Source organism: Pristiophorus japonicus, chromosome 12, assembly GCF_044704955.1.
Source record: "Pristiophorus japonicus isolate sPriJap1 chromosome 12, sPriJap1.hap1, whole genome shotgun sequence".
Taxonomy (NCBI): Eukaryota; Metazoa; Chordata; class Chondrichthyes; family Pristiophoridae; genus Pristiophorus; species Pristiophorus japonicus.
The window spans coordinates 107,985,559-108,007,489 of NC_091988.1; the positions used below are offsets into that span (position 1 = coordinate 107,985,559).

At 47.7% G+C, this 21,931-nt stretch overlaps 1 protein-coding gene across 1 annotated transcript in view; it reads left to right on the top strand.

The window, feature by feature from the left end:
- Positions 1-21,561, top strand: part of LOC139276833 (zinc finger protein 624-like) — a gene marked incomplete at its 5' end in the record, with an annotated part of 38,678 nt that extends 17,117 nt beyond the window's left edge. Inside the window, one exon of the mRNA XM_070894832.1 lies at positions 19,963-21,561. Within this exon, the coding sequence (XP_070750933.1) occupies positions 19,963-20,809 (847 nt within the window). The remainder of the gene's footprint in view (positions 1-19,962) is intronic.
- Positions 21,562-21,931: the final 370 nt, after the last annotated feature.

Genomic DNA, 21,931 nt, shown 5'->3' on the forward strand with positions numbered 1-21,931 from the left:
TGTAGAGGGAGCTTTACTCTGTATCTAACCCGTGCTGTACCTTCCCTGGGAGTGTTTGATGGGACAGTGTAGGGGAAGCTTCAGTCTGTATCTAACCCCATGCTGTACCTGCCCTGGGAGTGTTTAAAATAAATATAAACAAAAAGGCTAATGAAATGTTAATTCTGATAACTAAAGGGTTATTTTACAAAGGAGAAGTTTTGCTGCAGCTTTACAAAGTCCTGTTTGGACCACCTGTGGCGTTCTGTGTACAGTTCTGGGCACGGCCTTGGAAGGAGTGCATTGCAGATTTACCAACATGTCATCAGGACTCGAGGGTTAAACTATTGAGGAGTGATTACATAAATTAAGCCTGTATTCCCCGGAATATAAGGTTAAGAGGGCTGGCCATCCTAGACTGGGTGATGTGTAATGAGAAAGGGACTAGTTAGCAATCTTGTTGTGCGAGGCCCCTTGGGGAAGAGTGACCATAATATGGTAGAATTCTTTATTAAGATGGAGAGCGACACATTTTATTCAGACAAGGATTGTCAACTTAAGGAAAGGTAACTTCGATGGTATAAGACGTGAATTGGCTAGAGTAGACTGGCGAGTGATACTTAAAGGGTTGACGGTGGATAGGCAATGGCAAACATTTAAAGATCACATGGATGAACTTCAGCAATTGTACATCCCTGTCTGGAGTAAAAATACAATGAGGAAGGTGGTTCAACTGTGGCTAACAAGGGAAATTAAGGAGAGTGTTAAATCCAAGGAAGAGGTATAGAAACATAGAAAATAGGTGCAGGAGTAGGCCCTTCGAGCCTGCACTACCATTCGATAAGATCATGGCTGATCATTCCCTCAGTACCCCTTTCCTGCTTTCTCTTCATACCCTTTGATCCCTTTAGCTGTAAGGGCCATATCTAACTCCCTCTTGAATATATCCAATGAACTGGCATCAACAACTCTCTGCGGCAGAGAATTCCACAGGTTAACAACTCTCTGAGTGAAGAAGTTTCTCCTCATCTCAGTCCTAAATGGCCTACCCCTTATCCTAAGACTGTGTCCCCTGGTTCTGGACTTCCCCAACATCAGGACCAATCTACCCGCATCTAACCTGTCCCGTCCCGTCAGAATCTGGTATGTTTCTATGTGATCCCCTCTCATTCTTCTAAACTCCAATGCATAAAGGCCCAGTTGATCCAGTCTCTCCTCATATGTCAGTCTGGCCATCCCGGGAATCAGTCTGGTGAACCTTCGCTGCACTCCCTCAATAGCAGGAATGTCCTTCCTCAGATTAGGAGACCAAAACTGTACACCATATTCCAGGTGAGGCCTCACAAAGGCCCTGTACAACTGCAGTAAGACCTCCTGCTTCTATACTCAAATCCCCTAGTTATGAAGGCCAACATACCATTTGCCTTCTTCACCGCCTGCTGCACCTGTATGCCAACTTTCAATGACTGATGAACTATGACACCAAGGTCTCGTTGCACCTCCCCTATTCCTAATCTGCCACCATTCAGATAATATTCTGTCTTCGCATTTTCTCACATTTATCCACATTATACTACATCTGCCATGCATTTGCCCACTCACCTAACCTGTCCAAGTCACCCTGCAGCCTCTTAGCATCCCCCTCACAGCTCACACCGCCACCCAGTTTAGTATCATCTGCAAACTTGGAGATATTACACTCAATTCCTTCATCTAAATCATTGATGTATATTGTAAATAGCTGGGGTCCCAGCACTGAGCCCTGTGGCACCCCACTAGTCACTGCCTGCCATTCTGAAAAGGACCCGTTTATCCTGACTCTCTGCTTCCTGTCTGCCAACCAGTTCTCTATCCACGTCAGTATATTACCCCCAATAACATGTGCTTTGATTTTGTCCACCAATCTCTTGTGTGGGACCTTGTCAAAAGCCTTTTGAAAGTCCAAATACACCACATCCACTGGTTCTCCCTTGTCCACTCTATTAGTTACATCCTCAAAAAATTCCAGAAGATTTGTCAAGCATGATTTCCCTTTCATAAATCCATGCTGACGTGGACCGATCCTATCACTGCTTTCCAAATGCGCTGCTATTTCATCTTTAATAATTGATTCCAACATTTTCCCCACTACTGATGTTAGGCTAACCGGTGTATAATTACCCACTTTCTCTCTCCCTCCCTTTTTAAATAGTGGTGTTACATTAGCTACCCTCCAGTCCATAGGAACTGACCCCGAGTCGATAGACTGTTGGAAAATTATCACCAATGCATCCACTATTTCTATGGTCACTTCCTTAATTATTCTGGGATGCAGACTATCAGGCCCCGGGGATTTATCGGCCTTCAATCCCATCAATTTCCCTAACCCAGTTTCCCGCCTAATAAGGATATCCTTCAGTTCCTCCTTCTCACTAGAACCTCGGTCCCCTAGTATTTCCGGAAGGTTATTTGTGTCTTCCTTCATGAAGACAGAACCAAAGTATTTGTTCAATTGGTCTGCAATTTCTTTGTTCCCCATTATAAATTCGCCTGAATCCGACTGCAAGGGACCTACGTTTGTCTTCACTAATCTTTTTCTCTTCACATATCTATAGAAGCTTTTGCAGTCAGTTTTTATGTTCCTGGCAAGCTTCTTCTCGTACTCTATTATCCCCCTCTTAATTAACCCCTTAGTCCTCCTCTGCTGAATTCTAAATTTCTCCCAGTCCTCAAGTTTGCTGCTTTTTCTGGCCAATTTATATGCCTCTTCCTTGGATTTAACACTATCCTTAATTTCCCTTGTTAGCCACAGTTGAGCCACCTTCCCCGTTTTATTTTTACTCCAGACAGGGATGTACAATTGCTGAAGTTCATCCATGTGATCTTTAAATGTTTGCCATTGCCTAACCACCGTCAACCCTTTAAGTATCGTTTGCCAGTCTACTCTAGCCAATTCATGCCTCAAATCATCGAAGTTACCTTTCCTTAAGCTCAGGACCCTAGTTTCTGAATTAACTGTGTCACTCTCCATCCTAATAAAGAATTCTACCATGTTATGTTCACTCTTCCCCAAGGGGTCTCACACAACAAGATTGCTAATTAGTCCTTTCTCATTGCACATCACCCAGTCGAGGATGGCCAGCTCCCTGGTTGGTTCCTCAACATATTGGTCGAGAAAACCATCCCTAATACACTCCAGGAAATCCTCCTCCACTGCATTGCTCCCAGTTTGGTTAGCCCAATCAATATGTAGATTAAAGTCACCCATGATAACTGCTGTACCTTTATTGCATGCATCCCTTATTTCTTGTTTGATGCTGTCCCCAACCTTACTACTACTGTTTAGTGGTCTGTACACAACTCCCACTAGCGTTTTCTGCCCCTTGTATTCCGCAGCTCCACCCATACCGATTCCACATCATCCAGGCTAATGTCCTTTCTTACTATTGCATTAATTTCCTCTTTAACCAGCAATGCCACCCTGCCTCCTTTTCCTTTCTGTCTATCCTTCCTAAATGTTGAATACCCCTGGATGTTGAGTTCCTAGCCTTGGACACCCTGGAGCCATGTCTCTGTGATGCCAATTATATCATACCCATTAACTGCTATCTGCACAGTTAATTCTTCCACCTTATTCCGAATACTCCTCGCATTGAGGCACAGAGCCTTCAAGCCTTCAGACTTGTCTTTCTAACACACTTTGCCCCTTTAGAATTTCGCTGTAATATGGCCCTTTTTGCTTTTTGCCTTAGGTTTCTCTGCCCTCCGCTTTTACTTTTCCTCTTTCTATCTTTTGCTTCTGCCCCCATTCTACTTCCCTCTGTCTCCCTGCAAAGGTTCCCATCCCCCTGCCATATTAGTAACCCCTCCCCAACAGCACTCGCAAACACTCCCCCTAGGACATTGGTTCCGGTCCTGCCCAGGTGCAGACCATTCGGTTTGTACTGGTCCCACCTCCCCCAGAACCGGTTCCAATGTCCCAGGAATTTGAATCCCTCCCTTTTGCACCACTCCTCAAGCCACATATTCATCTGAGCTATCCTGTGATTCCTACTCTGACTAGCACGTGGCACTGGTAGCAATCCTGAGATTACTACTTTTGATGTCCTACTTTTTAATTTAGCTCCAAGCTCCCTATTATCGCCTTGTAGGACCTCATCCCTTTTTTTACCTATATTGTTGGTACCTATATGCACCACGACAACTGGCTGTTCACCCTCCTTTTCAGAATGCCCTGCACCTGCTCCGAGACATCCTTGACCCTTGCACCAGGGAGGCAACGTACCATCCTGGAGTCTCGGTTGCAGCCGCAGAAACGTCTATCTATTCCCCTTACAATTGAATCCCCTATCACTATAGCTCACCCACTCTTTTTCCTGCCCTCCTGTGCAGCAGAGCCACCCACAGTGCCATGAACTTGGCTGCTGCTGCTTTCCCCTGGTGAGTTATCCCCCTCAACAGTACCCAAAGCGGTGTATCTGTTTTTCAGGGGGATGACCGCAGGGGACCCCTGCACTACCTTCCTTCCACTGCTCTTCCTGTTGGTCATCCATTCCCTATCTACCTGAGTAACCTTTTCCTGCGGTAAGACCAACTCACTAAACGTGCTATTCACGTCATTCTCAGCATTGTGTATGCTCCAGAGTGAATCCACCCGCAGCTCCAGTGCCACAATGCGGTCTGTCAGGAGCTGCAACTGGATACACTTCCCGCACACGTAGTCCTTTCCCGCAACGGAAGCGTCCCTGACTTCCCACATAGTACAGGAGGAGCATAACATGGTTCCGAGCTGTCCTGCCATGACTTAACCCCTAGATAAACTTAAATTGGCAACAACAATGCTAAAGGTTACTTACTGATATAGAAAAGAAAAAGAAAAACTACTTACCAATCTCCAGCCAATCACTTACCCCCTTGGCTGTGACGTCACCTTTCGATTTCTTTCTACTTCTTTTTTGCCTTCTCACCCTGCTGCAGCTGCACCGGCTGGGCCTTTATAGGCCTCTCGACGCTCCCCAGACTGCCCGAACTCCTCTGACTGCTGCTTCACCGACACGTATAGATTGTAAATAGTTGGGATCCCAGCACTGATCCCTGTGGCATCCCACAAGTTACTGATTGCGGACCCGAGAATGAACCATTTATCCCAACTCTCTGTTTTCTGTTAGTTAGCCAATCCTCTATCCATGCTAATATATTACCCCCAACCCTGTGAACTTTTATCTTGTGCAGTAACCTTTTATGTGGCACCTTGTCAAATGCCTTCAGGAAGTCCAAATACACCACATCCACTGGTTCCCCTTTATCCACCCTGTTCGTTACAACCTCAAAGAATTCCAGCACATTTGTCAAACATGACTTCCCCTTCATAAATCCATGCTGACTCTGCCTGACCGAATTTTGCTTTTCCGAATGTCCTGTTACTACTTCTTTAATAATGGACACCAACATTTTCCCAACCACAGATGTTAGGCTAACTGGTCTATAGTTTCCTGCTTTTTGTCTGTCTCCTTTTTTAAATGGGGAGTTACATTTGCAGTTTTCCAATCTGCTGGGACCCCCCCAGAATCCAGGGAATTTTGGTAAATTACAACCAATGCATCAACAATCCCTGCCGTTACTTCTCTTCAGACCCTAGGATGCAAGCCATCAGGTGCAGTGGATTTATCTGCCTTTAGTCTCATTATCTTACTGAGTACCATCTCCTTAGTGATTGTGATTGTGTTAAGTTCCTCCTCCCCCCCCCTCCACCCCTATAGCCCCTTGACTATCCACTGTTGGGATATTGTTAGTGTCCTCTACCGAAAAATATTTGTTCAGAGTTTCTGCCATCTCCATGTTCCCCATTACTAATTCCCCGGTCTCGTCCTCTAAGGGATCAACATTTATTTTAGCCACTCTTTTCCTTTTTATATACCTATAGAAACTCTTGCTATCTGTTTTTATATTTCGTGCCAGTTTACTTTCATAGTCGATCTTCCCTTCCCTTATGAATGCTGCATGTATTCAGTTAAAGAGCTTTTAATTTTGTATTTTTACCTTTTTTCCCTACTCTGACCCAACTTCCTGATGCACTTTTGTGTGTATACTCTCTGTCCCTTCCTGCCACACTCTGGTTATCATTACCTTTATCGCTATCCTGCACTATTGCCTTCTCCTTTTCTCTTTGATGTTTTAAATTTCCGCTTACCTGATCCCTCCCCCGACTATTTGGTTTAAAGCTCTATCTACAGCCCTAGTTATTTGATTTACCAGGACACTGGTGCCAGCCTGGTTCGAGTGAAGCCCGTCTCCACGGAACAGCTCACTCTTCTCCCAGTACTGGTGCCAGTGCCCCTTGAATTGAAACCCATTCCTCCCACACCAATCTTTGAGCCACGCGTTTATTTCTGATCTTATCTGCCCTATGCAAATTTGCTCGTGGCTCAGGTAATAACCTTTATGATTCTGCTTTTAGCCCCTGCTCATACTCGCTCAGCAGAACCTTTTTTCCTACCTATGTCATTGGTACCTACGTGGACCACGACAACTGGATCTTCCCCTCCCACTCCAAGTTTCTCTCCAGCCCAGAGGAGATCTCCTTAACCCTGGCATCGGGCAGGCAACACAGCCTTCGAGACTCATGCTCTCGGCTGCAGAGAACAAATTTAAAAGCTCATTGTCTAAATGCACGAAGCATTCGTAATAAAATAGATGAATTGATGGCACAAATAGATACAAATGGGTATGATCTGATAGCCATTACAGAGACGTGGTTGCAAGGTGACCAGGACTGGGAATTAAATATTCAGGGTATTTGACAATTTGGAAGGACAGACAGAAAGGAAAAGGAGGTGGGGTAGCTCTGTTAATAAAGGATGGGATCAGTGCGTTAGTGAGAAATGGTATTGGCTCAGAGGATCAAGATGTTGAATCAGTTTGGGTGGAAATAAGGAATAATAAAGAGAAAAAGTCACTGATGGGTGTAGGCCATAGGCCCCCTAACAGTAGCTACACTGTTGGACGGAGTATAAATCAAGAAATAATGGAGGCTTGTAATAAAGGAACGGCAATAACCATGGGTGATTTTAATCTTCATATTGATTGGACAAAGCAAATTGGCCAGGGTAGTCTTGAGGAAGAGTCCATAGAGTGTATCCGGGATAGTTTCCTTCAACAGTACATTGCGGAACCAACCAGGGAGCAGGCTATCTTAGATCTAGTACTGTGTAATGAGACAGGATTAATAAATGATCTCATACTAATTCCTCTAGGAATGAGTGACCATAACACGGTTAAATTTCAAATTCAGTTGGAGGGTGAGAAAGTAGGTTCTCAAACCAGGGTCCTAAGCTTAAATAAAGGAGACTACAAAGGTATGAAGGCAAGGTTGGCTAAATTAGACTGGGAAAATAGATTAAAGTATGGGATGGTTGATAGGCAGTGGCAGACATTTAAGGAGCTATTTCATAACTCACAATAAAAATATATCCCAATGAGAAGGAAAGACTGTAAAGGAAGGGATAACTATCCGCGGCGAAATAAGGAAACAAGGGATGGTATCAAATTGAAAACAAAGGCATACAATGTGGCCAAGACTAGTGGGAGGCCAGAGGATTGGGAAATTTTTACAAGCCAGCAAAGAATGTCTAAAAAAATGATAAAGACAGGGAAGATAGATTATGAAACTAAACTAGCACGAAATGTAAAAACAGATAGTAAGAGTTTCTACAGGTACATAAAAAGGAAAAGAGTGGCTAAAGTAAATGTTGGTTCCCTGGAGGATGAGACTGAGGAATTAATAATGGAGAACAGGGAAATGGCAGAAATGTTGAACAAATCTTCACGGTAGAAGACACTAAAAACATCCCAATAGTGGATAATCAAGGGGCAATAGGTAGGGAGGAACTTAATACAATCACTATCACTAATGAAGTAGTACTCGGTAAAATAATGGGACTAAAGGTGGACAAGTCCCCTGGACCTGATGCCTAACATCCTAGGGTCTTAAGAGAAGTGGCTGAAGAGATAGTGGGTGCATTGGTTGTAATCTACCAAAATTCCCTGGATTCTAGGGAGGTCCCAGCAGATTGGAAAACCGCAAATGTAACGCCCCTATTGAAAAAAAAGAGGCAGACAAAAAGCAAGAAACTATAGACCCGTTAGCCTAACGTCTGTCGTTGGGAAAATGCTGGAGTCCATTATTAAGGACATTTGGAAAAGCATGATTTAATCAAGCAGAGTCAACATGATTTTATGAAAAGGAAATTACGTTTGACAAATTTGCTGGAGTTCTTTGAGGATGTAATGAGCAGGGTGGATAAGGGGGAACCAATGGATGTGGTGTATTTGGATTTCCAGAAGGCATTCGATAAGGTGCCACACAACAGGTTACTGCACACGATAAACGTTCATGGGGTTGGGGATAATATATTAGCATGGATAGAGGATTGGCTAACTAACAGAGAACAAGAGAGTCGGGATAAATGGGTAATTTTCCAGTTGGCAAACAGTGACAAGTGGGGTGCTGCAGGCATCGGTGCTGGGTCCTCAACTATTTACAATCTATATTACTGACTTGGATGAAGGGACCGAGTGTAATGTAGACAAGTTTGTTGATGATACAAAGATGGGTGAGAAAGCAAATTGTGAGGAGGACACAAAAAATTTGCAAAGGGATATAGACAGGCTAAGTTAATGGGCAAAAATTTGGCAGATGGAGTATAATGTGGGAAAATGTGAGGTTATCCACTTTGGCAGAAATAATAGGAAAGCAAATTATAATTTAAATGGAGAAAAATTGCGAAGTGCTGCAGTTCAGAGGGACCTGGGGGTCCCTTGTGCATGAAACACAAAAAGTTAGTATGCAGGTACAGCAAGTGATCAGGAAGGCAAATGGAACGTTGGCCTTTATTGCAAGGGGGATAGAGTATAAAAGCAGAGAAGTCCTGCTACAACTGTACAAGGTATTGGTGAGGTCACACCTGGAGTACTGTGTACAGTTTTGGTCTCCGTATTTAAGGAAGGATATACTTGCATTGGAGGCTGTTCCGAGAAGGTTCACTAGGTTAATTCCAGAGATGAGGGGATTGACTTATGAAGATAGGTTGAGTAGGTTGGGCCTATACACATTGGAGTTCAGAAGAATGAGAGGTGATCTTATTGAAACTTATAAGATAATGAGGGGGCTCGACAAGGGGGATGCAGAGAGGATATTTCCACTCATAGGGGAAACTAAAACTAGGGGACATAGTCTTAGAATAAGGGGCCGCCCATTTAAAACTGAGATGAGGAGGAATTTCTTCTCTCAGAGGGTTATAAACCGATGGAATTCTCTGCCCCTCTGTAGAGGCTGCGTCATTGAATATATTTAAGGCGGAGATAGACAGATTTCTGAGCGATGAGGGAGTAAAGGGTTATGGGGAGCAGGCAGGGAAGTGGAGCTGAGTCTATGATCAGATCAGCCATGATCTTATTGAATGGCGGAGCAGACTCGAGGGGCCGAATGGCCGACTCCTGCTCCTATTTCTTATGTTCTTATGTAACAGTATCAATCCCCCTAACTATACTGTCCCCTACCACTACCATATTTCTTTTCACATCCCCAGCTAAAATGGCCTCCGTGTACCACGTTGCTGTGGTGAGTTTGCTCATCCTCCCTGCTCTCCTCCATACGGAGTAAGAACCTCAAACCTGTTGGACAAGAGCAAGGGCTGAGGCTCCTCCATCACTGCATCCGGGGTTCCCATACCTGCCTCACTCGTAGTCACACCCTCCTGTCCCTGACCACAGACCAACTTTGAATTATTTAATCTAAGGGGTGTGACTGCCTCCTGGAACACAGCGTCCAGGTAACTCTCCCCATCCCTGATGTATCGCAGTGTCTGAAGCTCAGACTCCAGCTCATCAGCACGGAGCAGAAGTTCCTCGCGCTGCAGACACTTACTGCAGATGTGGTCAACGTGAATCACACTGGTGTCCACCAGCTGTCCTTCCATCTTGAATGTATTTTATTTAATTACTTAAAGTTTTCAAGTTTTGAATGTTTAATTATATAACACCAGATCTTAATTGAAACCAATGCCCAAGAAAAAGAAATACTGAACAACCAATCACTTCCCTGCTTTCTTGTGAGATCACACTTTGTTTTATATTGACTTACAGTCAGAGTAAAGATGCAAGTCCCACGTGTCCACAGTAACTGACACCAGGTCAGCCCGCTGGAAGGAACCTCGGGCGCCCTGAGCTTGATCTCCGGTGTCTCCTGTCCCCACTGTCCCCTTACATCAGTCTCCCCTCACTTTTATACCCTGCGCTGATCCACCTCTGGCCCCGGACTCTTCCTTGTCTTCTCTGCTGGGTTTGGGCAGGAAGCTGGGAAAAGACAGCTGGAACTTCTGTAATCTGTGATTGACATGGACACTTTCCCTGGTTCCCAGCAGTTACTTTCCTTCAGTAATGTTTCATTATCCCAAAACTACCCTGCCTGCTGTTACTACTTATAGTTTCACAGTTATAGGTAGAAACATCTCTCATTATAATCTCATCTATTGTATTACTCAGTCTGGTTTCAGTTTATATTGTGGTTACTAACACACAAAGCCTGCTCTTTCCCCGGATCTGATTGCACATTACAACAGTGGGTTCAGTGAATGGAATGGCTTATCAATGTTGCCATGGCGATCTGCCTGCAGTGAAGCGCCTGTTTGTGTTTCTAACTCAGACTAAACTCTTTCCCATAATGCACATTGTCAGAGATTTGATGTCAAGTTTTAGCCATGTTATGTTCATATATCTAAAACCTACAAGTGGTTCTGGTACATCAATCTTTAAAGGTGGGAGGGCAAGTTGACAAAGTGGTTAAAAAGCACATTTGATCCTAGGTTTTATAAATAGTGGTGTAGAGTAAAAAAATGGCAGAGGTCATGTAAACCTGTACAAATCATAGAAATTTACGGCAGTGCCGGCCAACAAGAGGCTATCTGGCCTAATCCCACTTTCCAGCTCTCGGCCCGTAACCCTGCAGCCTAACCAAGCATCCGTTAGGCTGCAGTTCGAATATTGTGTCAGGTTTTGGGGCATCTTACACCAGTAAGGATGTTAAGGCCATGGAGAGGGAGCGGGGTTTGAAAAGGTCAAGAGGAGCCGGAGATGGGGAAGAGCCGGAGATTGGGAGGAGATCGGGAGGAGCCAGGGAGCAGGGGGAGCCGAAGATCGGGAGGAGCCGGAGATCGGGAGGAGCCAGGAAGCAGGAGGAGCCGAAGATCTGGAGGAGCCAGAGAGCAGGAGGAGCCGAAGATTGGGAGGAGCCGGAGATCGGGAGGAGCCGGGAATCGGGAGGAGCCGGAGATTGGGAGGAGCCGGGAATCGGGAGGAGATTGGGAGGAGCCGGGAATCGGGAGGAGATTGGGAGGATCCGGGGATTGGGGGGAGCCGGGGATCGGGAGGAGATTGGGGGAGCCGGAGATTGGGGGGAGCCAGAGATTGGGGGAGCCGGAGATTGGGGGGAGCCGGAGATTGGGAGGAGCCGGAGATCGGGGGGGAGCCGGAGATCGGGGGGGAGCCGGAGATCGGGGGGGAGCTGGAGATTGGGAAGAGCTGGAGATTGGGAAGAGCCGGAGATCGGGAGGAGATTGGGAGGAGCCGGAGATCGGGGGGAGCTGGAGATCGGACCCTTGTGGACAACCCTAACAGTGACAGACTGGAACGCTGCACCGCTATCATTGCCCGGGAACTGAGACAATTTGACAAAAGCATCATTGCCCTAAGCGAGACCGGTGGGCAGGGGAAGGCCAGCTCAAGGAACAATGTGGTGGATACACCTTCTGGAACGGTAAACCAAAAGAACGCCGTCTCCGTGGCGTAGGCTTCATCATAAAAAATGAGCTAGTTGAGCGTCTCAGAGATTCCCTTTGTGGAATAAACAAACGCCTCATGACCCTTCGGCTCATTCTAGCCCAGAACCAGTGCGCTATGGTCATCAGTGCGTACGGCCCAACACTGGAAGCTACAGACAAGACCAAAGAGGAATTCTACTCCAGCCTTGAACAATCGTTGACAAGTCATCCTCGACTCCAAGGGACTGCCTAAGAGAAATTTCTTTGATTCTATGTTTAAGTGGAGCCTGTCCCAGCGGAACAGCTCCCTCTTTCCCCAGTACTGGTGCCAGTGCCCCATGAATTGAAAACCCCCCGTTCCAACACCACTCTTTGAGCCACGCCTTTAACTCTCTGATCTGCTTGACCCAATGCTAATTTGCACTCCAGAGTTTCTGCAGTATACAGCAGTATCTGTCATAAGCCTCCCTTTTTTTCTTTATCCTCACCTGTATGTCCCTAGACATCCAGGGGACTTTAGATTTGTTAGTCCCACCCTTTTTCTTTAAGGGCATATGTTTGGCATGAACCCTCAGGATCTCCTCCTTGAATGCCTCCCACTGCTCTGACACTGATTTACCTTCAAGTAGCTGTTTCCAGTCCACTTTGGCTAAATTATCTCTCAGCTTAGCAAAATTGGCGTTTCCCCAATTTAGAACTTTTATTCTTGATCTATACTTGTCTTTTTCCATAACTACCTTAAATCTAACTGAATTATGGGCACTAGCAAGCACCTGAGTGCTCCCCCACTAATACCCCTTCCACCTGCCCAGCTTCATTCCCCAAAACTGAATCCAGAACCGCCCCCTCCCATGTTGGGCTTGCTCCATACTGGCTAAAAAAGTTCTCCTGAATGCATTTTAGGAATTCTGCCCCTCGATACCCTTCACACTAATGTTTTCCCAGTTAATATTAGGGTAGTTGACATCCCCTACTATTACCACCCTATAGTTTTTGCACTTCCCAGAAATTTGCCTACATATCTGCTCTTCTATCTCCCTCTCATTGTTTGGGGGTGTTTAGTACACTCCCAGCAGTGTGATCATGTCTGAATGTCAATAAAATCATTTATAATAATTCTAGAGTTTTGTGTGATTCTTCCATGGCAGGTACAGCATGGGTTTACTTTACTCTGTCCCATCAAACAGTCCCAGGGCAGGTACAGCACGGGTTAAATACAGAGTAAAGCTCCCTCTACACTGTCCCATCAAACACTCCCAGGGCAGGTACAGCACGGGTTAAATACAGAGTAAAGCTCCCTCTACACTGTCCCATCAAACACTCCCAGGGCAGGTACAGCACGGGGTTAGATACAATGTGTGAGACATAGCTCCTCCATTAGCACTGAGTCTCTGAATGAGAAGGTTGTGGGTTGAAGTGCCAATGCAGATACACTGCTTTGGATACTGTTGGGGGAGTTGGCTCACCAGGGGAAGGCAGCAGCAGCCAAGTTCATGGCACCATGGGTGGCTCTGCTGCACAGAAGGGCAGGGAAAAGAGTGGGAGAGCTATAGTGGATTCAATTGTAAGAGGAATAGATAGGCATTTCTGCGGTCGCAACCGAGACTCCAGGATGGTATGTTGCCTCCCTGGTGCAAGGGTCAAGGATGTCTCGGAGTGGCTGCAGGGCATTCTGGAGGGGGAGGGGGAGAGTGAACAGCCAGTTGTTGTGGTGCATATAGGTACCAACGATATAGGTAAAAAGCGGGATGAGGTCCTCCTACAAGCTTAATTTAGGGAGCTAGTAGTTAAATTAAAAAGTAGCACCTCAAAGGTAGTAATCTCAGGATTGCTACCAGTGCCACGTGCTCGTCAGAGTAGAAATAGCAGGATAGTTAAGATTAATACGTGGCTTGAGGAATGGTGCGAGAGGGAGGGATTCAAATTCCTGGGACATTGGAACCGGTTCTGGGGGAGGTGGGACCAGTACAAACCGGACGGTCTGCACCCGGGCAGGACCGGAACCAATGTCCTCGGGGGAGTGTTTGCTAGTGCTGTTGGGGAGGGGGGTGGGAACCTTTGCAGGGAGACAGAGGGAAATAAAATGGGGGCAGAAGCAAAGATAGAACGGAGAATAGTAAAAGTGGATGGCAGAGAAACCCAAGGCAAAAATCAAAAAGGGCCACATTACAGCAAAATTCTAAAGGGACAAAGAGTGTTAAAAAGACAAGCCTGCAGGCTCTATGTCTCAATGCGAGGAGTATTCATAATATGGTGGATGAATTAACTGCGCAGGCAACTATTAACAACTATGATATAATTGGGATTATGGAGACATGACTCCAGGGTGACCAAGGCTGAGAACTCAACATCCAGGATTATTCCACATTCAGGAAGGAGAGACAGAAAGGAAAAGGAGGTGGGGTAGCATTGCTGGTTAAAGAGGAAATTAATGCAATAGTAAGGAAAGACATTAGCTTGGATGATGTGGAATCTGTATGGGTAGAGCTGCGGAATACCAAAGGGCAAAAAACATTAGTAGGAGTTGTGTACAGACCACCAAACAGTAGCAGTGAGGTTGGGGATGGCATCAAAAAAGAAATTAGGCATGTGTGCAATAAAGGTACAGCAGTTATCATGGGCAATTTTAATCTACATATAGATTGGGCTAACCAAGCTGGTAGCAATGCAGTGGAGGAGTATTTCCTGGAGTGTATTAAGGATGGCTTTCTAGGCCAATATGTCGAGGAACCAACTAGAGAGCTGGCCATCCTGGACTGGGTGATGTGTAATGAGAAGGGACTAATTAGCAATCTTGTTGTGTGAGGCCTCTTGGGGAAAAGTGACCATAATATGGTAGAATTCTTTATTAAGATGGAAAGTGACAGTGTTAATTCAGAGACTAGGGTCCTGAACTTAAGGAAAGGTAACTTCGATGGGATGAGACGTGAATTGGCTAGGATAGACTGGCAAATGATACTTAAAGGGTTGACGGTGGATAGGCAATGGCAAACATTTAAAGGTCACATGGATGAACTTCAACAATTGTACATCCCTGTCTGGAGTAAAAATAAAACGGGGAAGATGGCTCAACCGTGGCTAACAAGGGAAATTAAGGATAGTGTTAAATCCAAGGAAAAGGCATATAAATTGGCCAGAAAAAGCAGCAAACCTGAGGACTGGGAGAAATTTAGAATTCAGCAGAGGAGGACAAAGGGTCTAATTAGGAGGGGGAAATAGAGTATGAGAGGAAGCTTGCAGGGAACATAAAAACTGACTGCAAAAGCTTCTATAAATATGTGAAGAGAAAAAGATTAGTGAAACATAGAAACATAGAAAATAGGCGCAGGAGTAGGCCATTCGGCCCTTCGAGCCTGCACCACCATTCAATAACATCATGGCTGATCATTCACCTCAGTACCCTTTTGCTGCTTTCTCTCCATACCCCTTGATCTCTTCAGCCGTAAGGGCCATATCCAACTCCCTCTTGAACATAGCCAATGAACTGGCATCAACAACTCTCTGCAGTAGGGAATTCCACAGGTTAACAACTCTCTGAGTGAAGAAGTTTCTCCTCATCTCAGTTCTAACTGGCTTACCCCTAATCCTTATACTATGTCCCCTGGTTCTGGACTTCCCCAACATCGGAACATTCTTCCTGCATCTAACCTGTCCAGTCCCGTCAGAATTTTATATGTTTCTATGAGATCCCCTCTCATCCTTCTAAACTCCAATGAATACAGGCCCAGTCAATCCAGTCTCTCCTCATATGTCAGTCCTGCCATCCCGGGAATCAGTCTGGTGAACCTTTGCTGCACTCCCTCAATAGCAAGAGTGTCCTTCCTCAGATTAGGAGACCAAAACTGAACACAACATTCGAGGTGAGGCCTCACTAAGGCCCAGTACAACTGCAGTAAGACCTCCCTGCTCCTGTACTCAAATCCCCTAGCTATGAAGGCCAACATACCTCTTCTTCACCACCTGCTGTATCTGCATGCCAACTTTCAATGACTGATGAACCATGACACCCAGGTCTCATTGCACCTCCCCTTTTCCTAATCTGCCACCATTCAGATAATATTTTGCCTTCGTGTTTTTGCCACCAAAGTGGATAAACCTCACATTTATCCACATTATACTGCATCTGCCATGCATTTGCCCACTCACCTAACCTGTCCAAGTCACCCTGCAGCCTCTCAGCGTCCTCCTCACAGCTCACACCGCCACCCAGCTCAGTATCATCCGTAAACTTGGAAATATTACACTCAATTCCTTCATCTAAATCATTAATGTACATTGTAAATAGCTGGGGTCCCAGCACTGAGCCCTGCGGCACCCCACTCGTCACTGGCTCCCACTCTGAAAAGGACCCGTTTATCCCGACTCTCTGCTTCCTGTCTGCCAAGCAGTTCTCTATCCACGTCAGTACATTACCCCCAATAACATGTGCTTTGATTTTGTACACCAATCTCTTGTGTGGGACCTTGTCAAAAGCCTTTTGAAAGTCCAAATACACCACATCCACTGGTTTTCCCTTGTCCACTCTCCCAGTTATATCCTCAAAAAAATCTAGAAGATTTGTCAAACATGATTTCCCTGCTGACTTGGCCCTAGAAATAGTGGATGCATTGGTGATCATTTTTCAAGTCTATTGACTCGGGATCAGTTCATATGGACTGGAGGGTAGCTAATGTAACACCACTTTTTAAAAAGGGAGGGAGAGAGAAAGCGGATAATTATAGACCGGTTAGCCTGACATTGGTGGTGGAGAAAATGTTGGAATCAATTATTAAGGATGAAATAGCAGCGCATTTGGAAAGCAGTGACAGGATCGGTCCAAGTCAGCATGGATTTATGAAAGGGAAATCATGCTTGACAAATCTTCTAGAATTTTTGGAGGATGTAACTAGTAGGGAGAACCAGTGGATGTGGTGTATTTGAACTTTCAAAAGGCTTTTGACAAGGTCCCACACAAGAGATTAGTGTGCAAAATTAAAGTACATGGTATTGGGGGTAATATATTGACGTGGATAGAAAACTGGTTGGCAGACAGGAAAGAGAGTCGGAACAAAAGGGTGCTTTTCAGAAGGGCAGGCAGTGACTAGTGGAGTGCCACAGGGCTCAGTGCTGGGACCCCAGCTCTTTACAATATACATCAATGATTTAGATGAAGGAATTGAAAGTACTATCTCCAAATTTGCAGATGACACTAAGCTGGGTGGCGGTGTGAGCTGTGAGGAGGATGCTAAGAGGCTGCAGCATGACTTGGACAGGTTAGGTGAGTGGGCAAATGCATGGTATATGCAGTATAATGTGGATAAATGTGAGGTTATCCACTTTGGTGGAAAAAACAGGAAGACATAATATTATCTGAATGGTGACAGATTAGGAAAAGGGGAGGTGCAATGAGATCTGGGTATCATGGTACATCAGTCATTGAAGGTTGGCATGCAGGTACAACAGGCGGTGAAAGAAGGCAAATGGCATGTTGGCCTTCATAGCGAGAGGATTTGAGTACAGGAGCAGGGAGGTCTTACTGCAGTTGTACAGGGCCTTAGTGAGGCCACACTGGAATATTGTGTTCAGTTTTGGTCTCCTAATCTGAGGAAGGACTTTCTTGCTATTGAGGGAGTGCAGCGAAGTTTCACCAGACTGATTCCAGGGATGGCAGGACTGACATATGAGGAGACACTGGATCGACTGGGCCTTTATACATTAGAGTTTAGAAGGATGAGAGGGGATCTCATATAAGATTCTGACGGGACTGGACAGGTTAGATGCGGGAAGAATGTTCCCGATGTTGGGGAAGTCCAGAACCAGGAGACACAGTCTTAGGATAAGGGGTATGACATTTAGGACTGAGATAAGGAGAAACTTCTTCACTCAGAGAGTTGTTAATCTGTGGAATTCCCTGCCGCAGAGAGTTGTTGAGGCCAGTTCATTGGCTATGTTCAAGAGGGAGTTAGATATGGCCCTTACAGCTAAAGGGATCAAGGGGTGTGGAGAGAAAGCAGGAAAGGGGTACTGAGGGAATGATCAGCCATGAACTTATTGAATGGTGGTGCAGGCTCGAAGGGCCGAATGGCCTACTCCTGCACCTATTTTCTATGTTTCTATGGAGAGACTGCAGTGCCAAACTCTAGGCTGCCCCTCCAGTGCGGTGCTGAGTGGGTGAAGTAAAGTCCCCGGGCGCGGCCCACCCATGGCCCTGCCCCAGGCCCCAGAGTAAAGTCCCCCGGCGCGGCCCACCCATGGCCCTGCCCCAGAGTAAAGTCCCCCGGCGCGGCCCACCCATGGCCCTGTCCCAGGCCCCAGAGTAAAGTCCCCTGGCGCGGCCCACCCATGGCCCCAGAGTAAAGTCCCCCGGCGCGGCCCACCCATGGCCCTGCCCCAGGCCCCAGAGTAAAGTCCCCCGGCGCGGCCCACCCATGGCCCTGCCCCAGAGTAAAGTCCCCCGGCGCGGCCCACCCATGGCCCTGCCCCAGGCCCGAGAGTAAAATCCCCCGGCGCGGCTCACCCATGGCCCTGCCCCAGGCCCCAGAGTAAAGTCCCCCGGCGCGGCCCACCCATGGCCCTGCCCCAGGCCCCAGAGTAAAGTCCCCCGGCGCGGCCCACCCATGGCCCTGCCCCAGAGTAAAGTCCCCCGGCGCGGCCCACCCATGGCCCTGCCCCAGAGTAAAGTCCCCCGGCGCGGCCCACCCATGGCCCTGCCCCAGGCCCCAGAGTAAAGTCCCCCGGCGCAGCCCACCCATGGCCCTGCCCCAGAGTAAAGTCCCCCGGCGCGGCCCACCCATGGCCCTGCCCCAGGCCCCAGAGCAAAGTCCCCCGGCGCGGCCCACCCATGGCCCTGCCCCAGGCCCCAGAGTAAAGCCCCTCGGCTCGGCCCGGCCACAGGCCCCAGGTCCAGAGCAGCGCCTCCCGCTGTATTGCACCTTTGTGAGCAGTGGGACAAGTCCCGCCCTTCGGGATCCCTGATTGGTTGGAGGACCCGCGCCACCTGAGTCCTCCAGTCCCGCCCGCTCTCCCCATTGGTAGGAGCTGCCGTCAGTGCTGGGCGGGAGGGAGTGACGTGCCCGGGCGGGTTCCCCGCAGACACAAGGTTTGGCCGCTCACTGCGCCGCGCCGGGGCCTGAGCCTGAGGGCGCTGCGCTGGGGTTGGGGCCGGAGCCGCGCTTCCTGCCTGCCCCCGCCGCTCTCTCCGGACCCACGGCATCCGGCTCTCAAGCGGGGTGCGGAGCATGCGCTGTGCAGGGCCAGGCGGCGCATGCGCGGAGGGCATGGGTCATCTTGGTCCTTCCAACCGGCCTGGGCCTGGGAAACCAGCCTCACTACCCTGGGCCTGGGAAACCAGCCTCACTCCCCGGGGCCTGGGAAACCAGCCTCACTCCCCTGGGCCTGGGCAACCAGCCTCACTCCCCGGGGCCTGGGAAACCAGCCTCACTCCCCGGGGCCTGGGAAACCAGCCTCACTCCCCGGGGCCTGGGAAACCAGCCTCACTCCCCGGGGCCTGGGCAACCAGCCTCACTACCCTGGGCCTGGGCAACCAGCCTCACTCCCCGGGACCTGGGAAACCAACCTCACTCCCTGGGGCCTGGGCAACCAGCCTCACTACCCTGGGCCTGGGCAACCAGCCTCACTCCCCGGGGCCTGGGAAACCAGCCTCACTCCCCGGGACCTGGGAAACCAGTTTCACTCCCTGGGACCTGGGAAACCAACCTCACTCCCCGGGACCTGGGAAACCAGCCTCACTTCCCGGGGCCTGGGAAAGGGGCACATGAGACAACATCCTCCCTCACCCCTTTCTACGCTCCTTTTACAGGGTTTCAGAAATGGAGCATTTACAGACCGGAAGCTCTGATCAAACATCACATCAAGATCTGACAGAGTCATTCGGTTCATCGGGACCTGAATATCATCGGCCTTTGCACATGGAAGGAAAGAGCAGCGATCGCGGCGCCGACAGACCGCACGCCTGCTCAGTGTGTGGGAAGGGATTTGTTTATCCATCCCAGCTGCGGACACACCTGCGAGTTCACACTGATGAGAGACCATGTAAATGTTCAGACTGTGGGAAGAGCTTTAAATGCTCCGGTGATCTGAAGGGACACCAGCGTGCTCACATTGATGCGAGGCTGTTTACTTGTTCTGATTGTGGGAAGAACTTTAAAAGTTCTGGGGATCTGACTACACACCACCGAGTTCACACTGGAGAGAGGCCGTTCACCTGCTCCGTGTGTGGGAAGGGCTTCGCTCTGTCATCCACCCTGCTGACACACCAGCTTGTTCATACTGACGAGAGACCGTTTAAATGTTCAGACTGTGGGAAGAGCTTTAAAAGCTTCCAGGACCTGAAGAGACACCAGCACCTCCACTCTGGGGAGAGGCCGTTCACCTGCTCAGTGTGCGGGAAGGGATTCGCTCGGTCATCCAACCTGCTGACACACAAGCGAGTTCACACTGGGGAGAGGCCGTTCACCTGCTCTGTGTGTGGGAAGGGATTCGCTCTCTCATCCCCACTGCTGGTACACCAGCAAATTCACATGGTTGAGAGACCATTTAAATGTTCGGAGTGTGGGAAGAGTTTTAAAGTCTCAAATTACCTGAAGAGACACCAGTGCCCACACACCGGGGAGAGCCCATTCACCTGCTCTGTGTGTGGGAAGGGATTCACTCAGTTATCCGCTCTGATGATACATCAGCGAGTACACACCGGGGAGAGGCCGTTCACCTGCTCAGTGTGTGGGAAGGGATTCACTCAGTCATGCAACCTGCGTGCACACCAGCGAGTTCACACTGGGGAGAAACCGTTCACCTGCTCCTTGTGTGGGAAGGGATTCATTCGGTCATCCAACCTGCTGACACACCAGCGAGTTCACATTGGGGAGAGGCCGTTCACCTGCTCCGTGTGTGGAAAGGGGTTCACTCGATCATGCAACTTGCTGACACACCAGCGAGTTCACACTGATGAGAGACCATTTAAATGTTTTGACTGTGGGAAGAGCTTTAAAAGGACCAGTAACCTCCTGAGACATCAGCGAGTTCACATTGCTCTGTAGTTGGGGGGTGGGGGGGATGGCGGGAAGAGGGATTAACTGGTCCCACTTCCCCCACTATTTTAAATATCTTGGTTTAAATATTAAGCAAAATGGATCTGGTATAACTTTAAATCAACAGTCCTATTTAGAGTGTTACTCCCGTCCCGGTTAATCGTATTCGGCCAACACAGAAAGGTGATATATTTAAAGAAGAGACAGCTACTGCAAAGCCTGATTGCTCAGTTGAACTGGTTGTGCACTCAGACTAGACCACATGCTAGTTTTGATGTTTGCTGTTAAGTACTTCAATGAAAACCCCACAGTAGAAAATGTTTTAACGGCAAATAAAACATTTTAAAAATGAAATCTGGATAAATGTGTACTGAAGTTCCCATCCTGGTGACCCAATGAACATGGAGCTGGTTATCTTTAGCGATACTTCACAGGTTGATCTTCCCGACTGGTGTTCCACAGCAGTTGTTTTGTGTATTTTATGGCTGAGAATGGGAAATGTCCTTTAGCTTGGGAAGCTAAGAAATAAAAAGGGTTGTTAAAAGTACTCTGGCTGCTGAAACACTGTTTCGCCAATATCGAGTGACATCCTGTACAATGGGAGTACTGAAGATAGTAAACTCATCGAACGTTATGTAGACAGTCGTTCGTTTGTGGGATATGAAAAATATTCTGTTAATTGTAATGGGGTGGTGGGTATTAATCGGGACTTCCTTGTGTTCATCTATATGGGGGCAGACTCGGGAAGGGGGGAAAGCTTATGGTGGGGCTGCACGATCTGTAATGTGTGAATAAAGCCTTGGAAGCGACTGAAGACTTGGCTCTCATTCTATTCTCACCATCTGGTTATCTGACTTTTACATGGATGAGGGTTCCATTTAGGAAACGCGGCAGATAATTGTCACACAGCAAGCTCCCACAAATAGCAATGCGATAATTGCCAGATAATCTGCATTGGTGATGTTGGTTGAGGGATAAATATTGGCCTCAGGATGCAGGGGAGAACTCCCCCTCTTTATTTTTTGTTCCTGCTGTTCAAATTTCAACCCCTGTATTGTGAAGGGCAGGTTTGCGGTGGGATACAGATCCACAATGGTAGAATCATAGAGCAGTATGGCACATGAGGAGGCC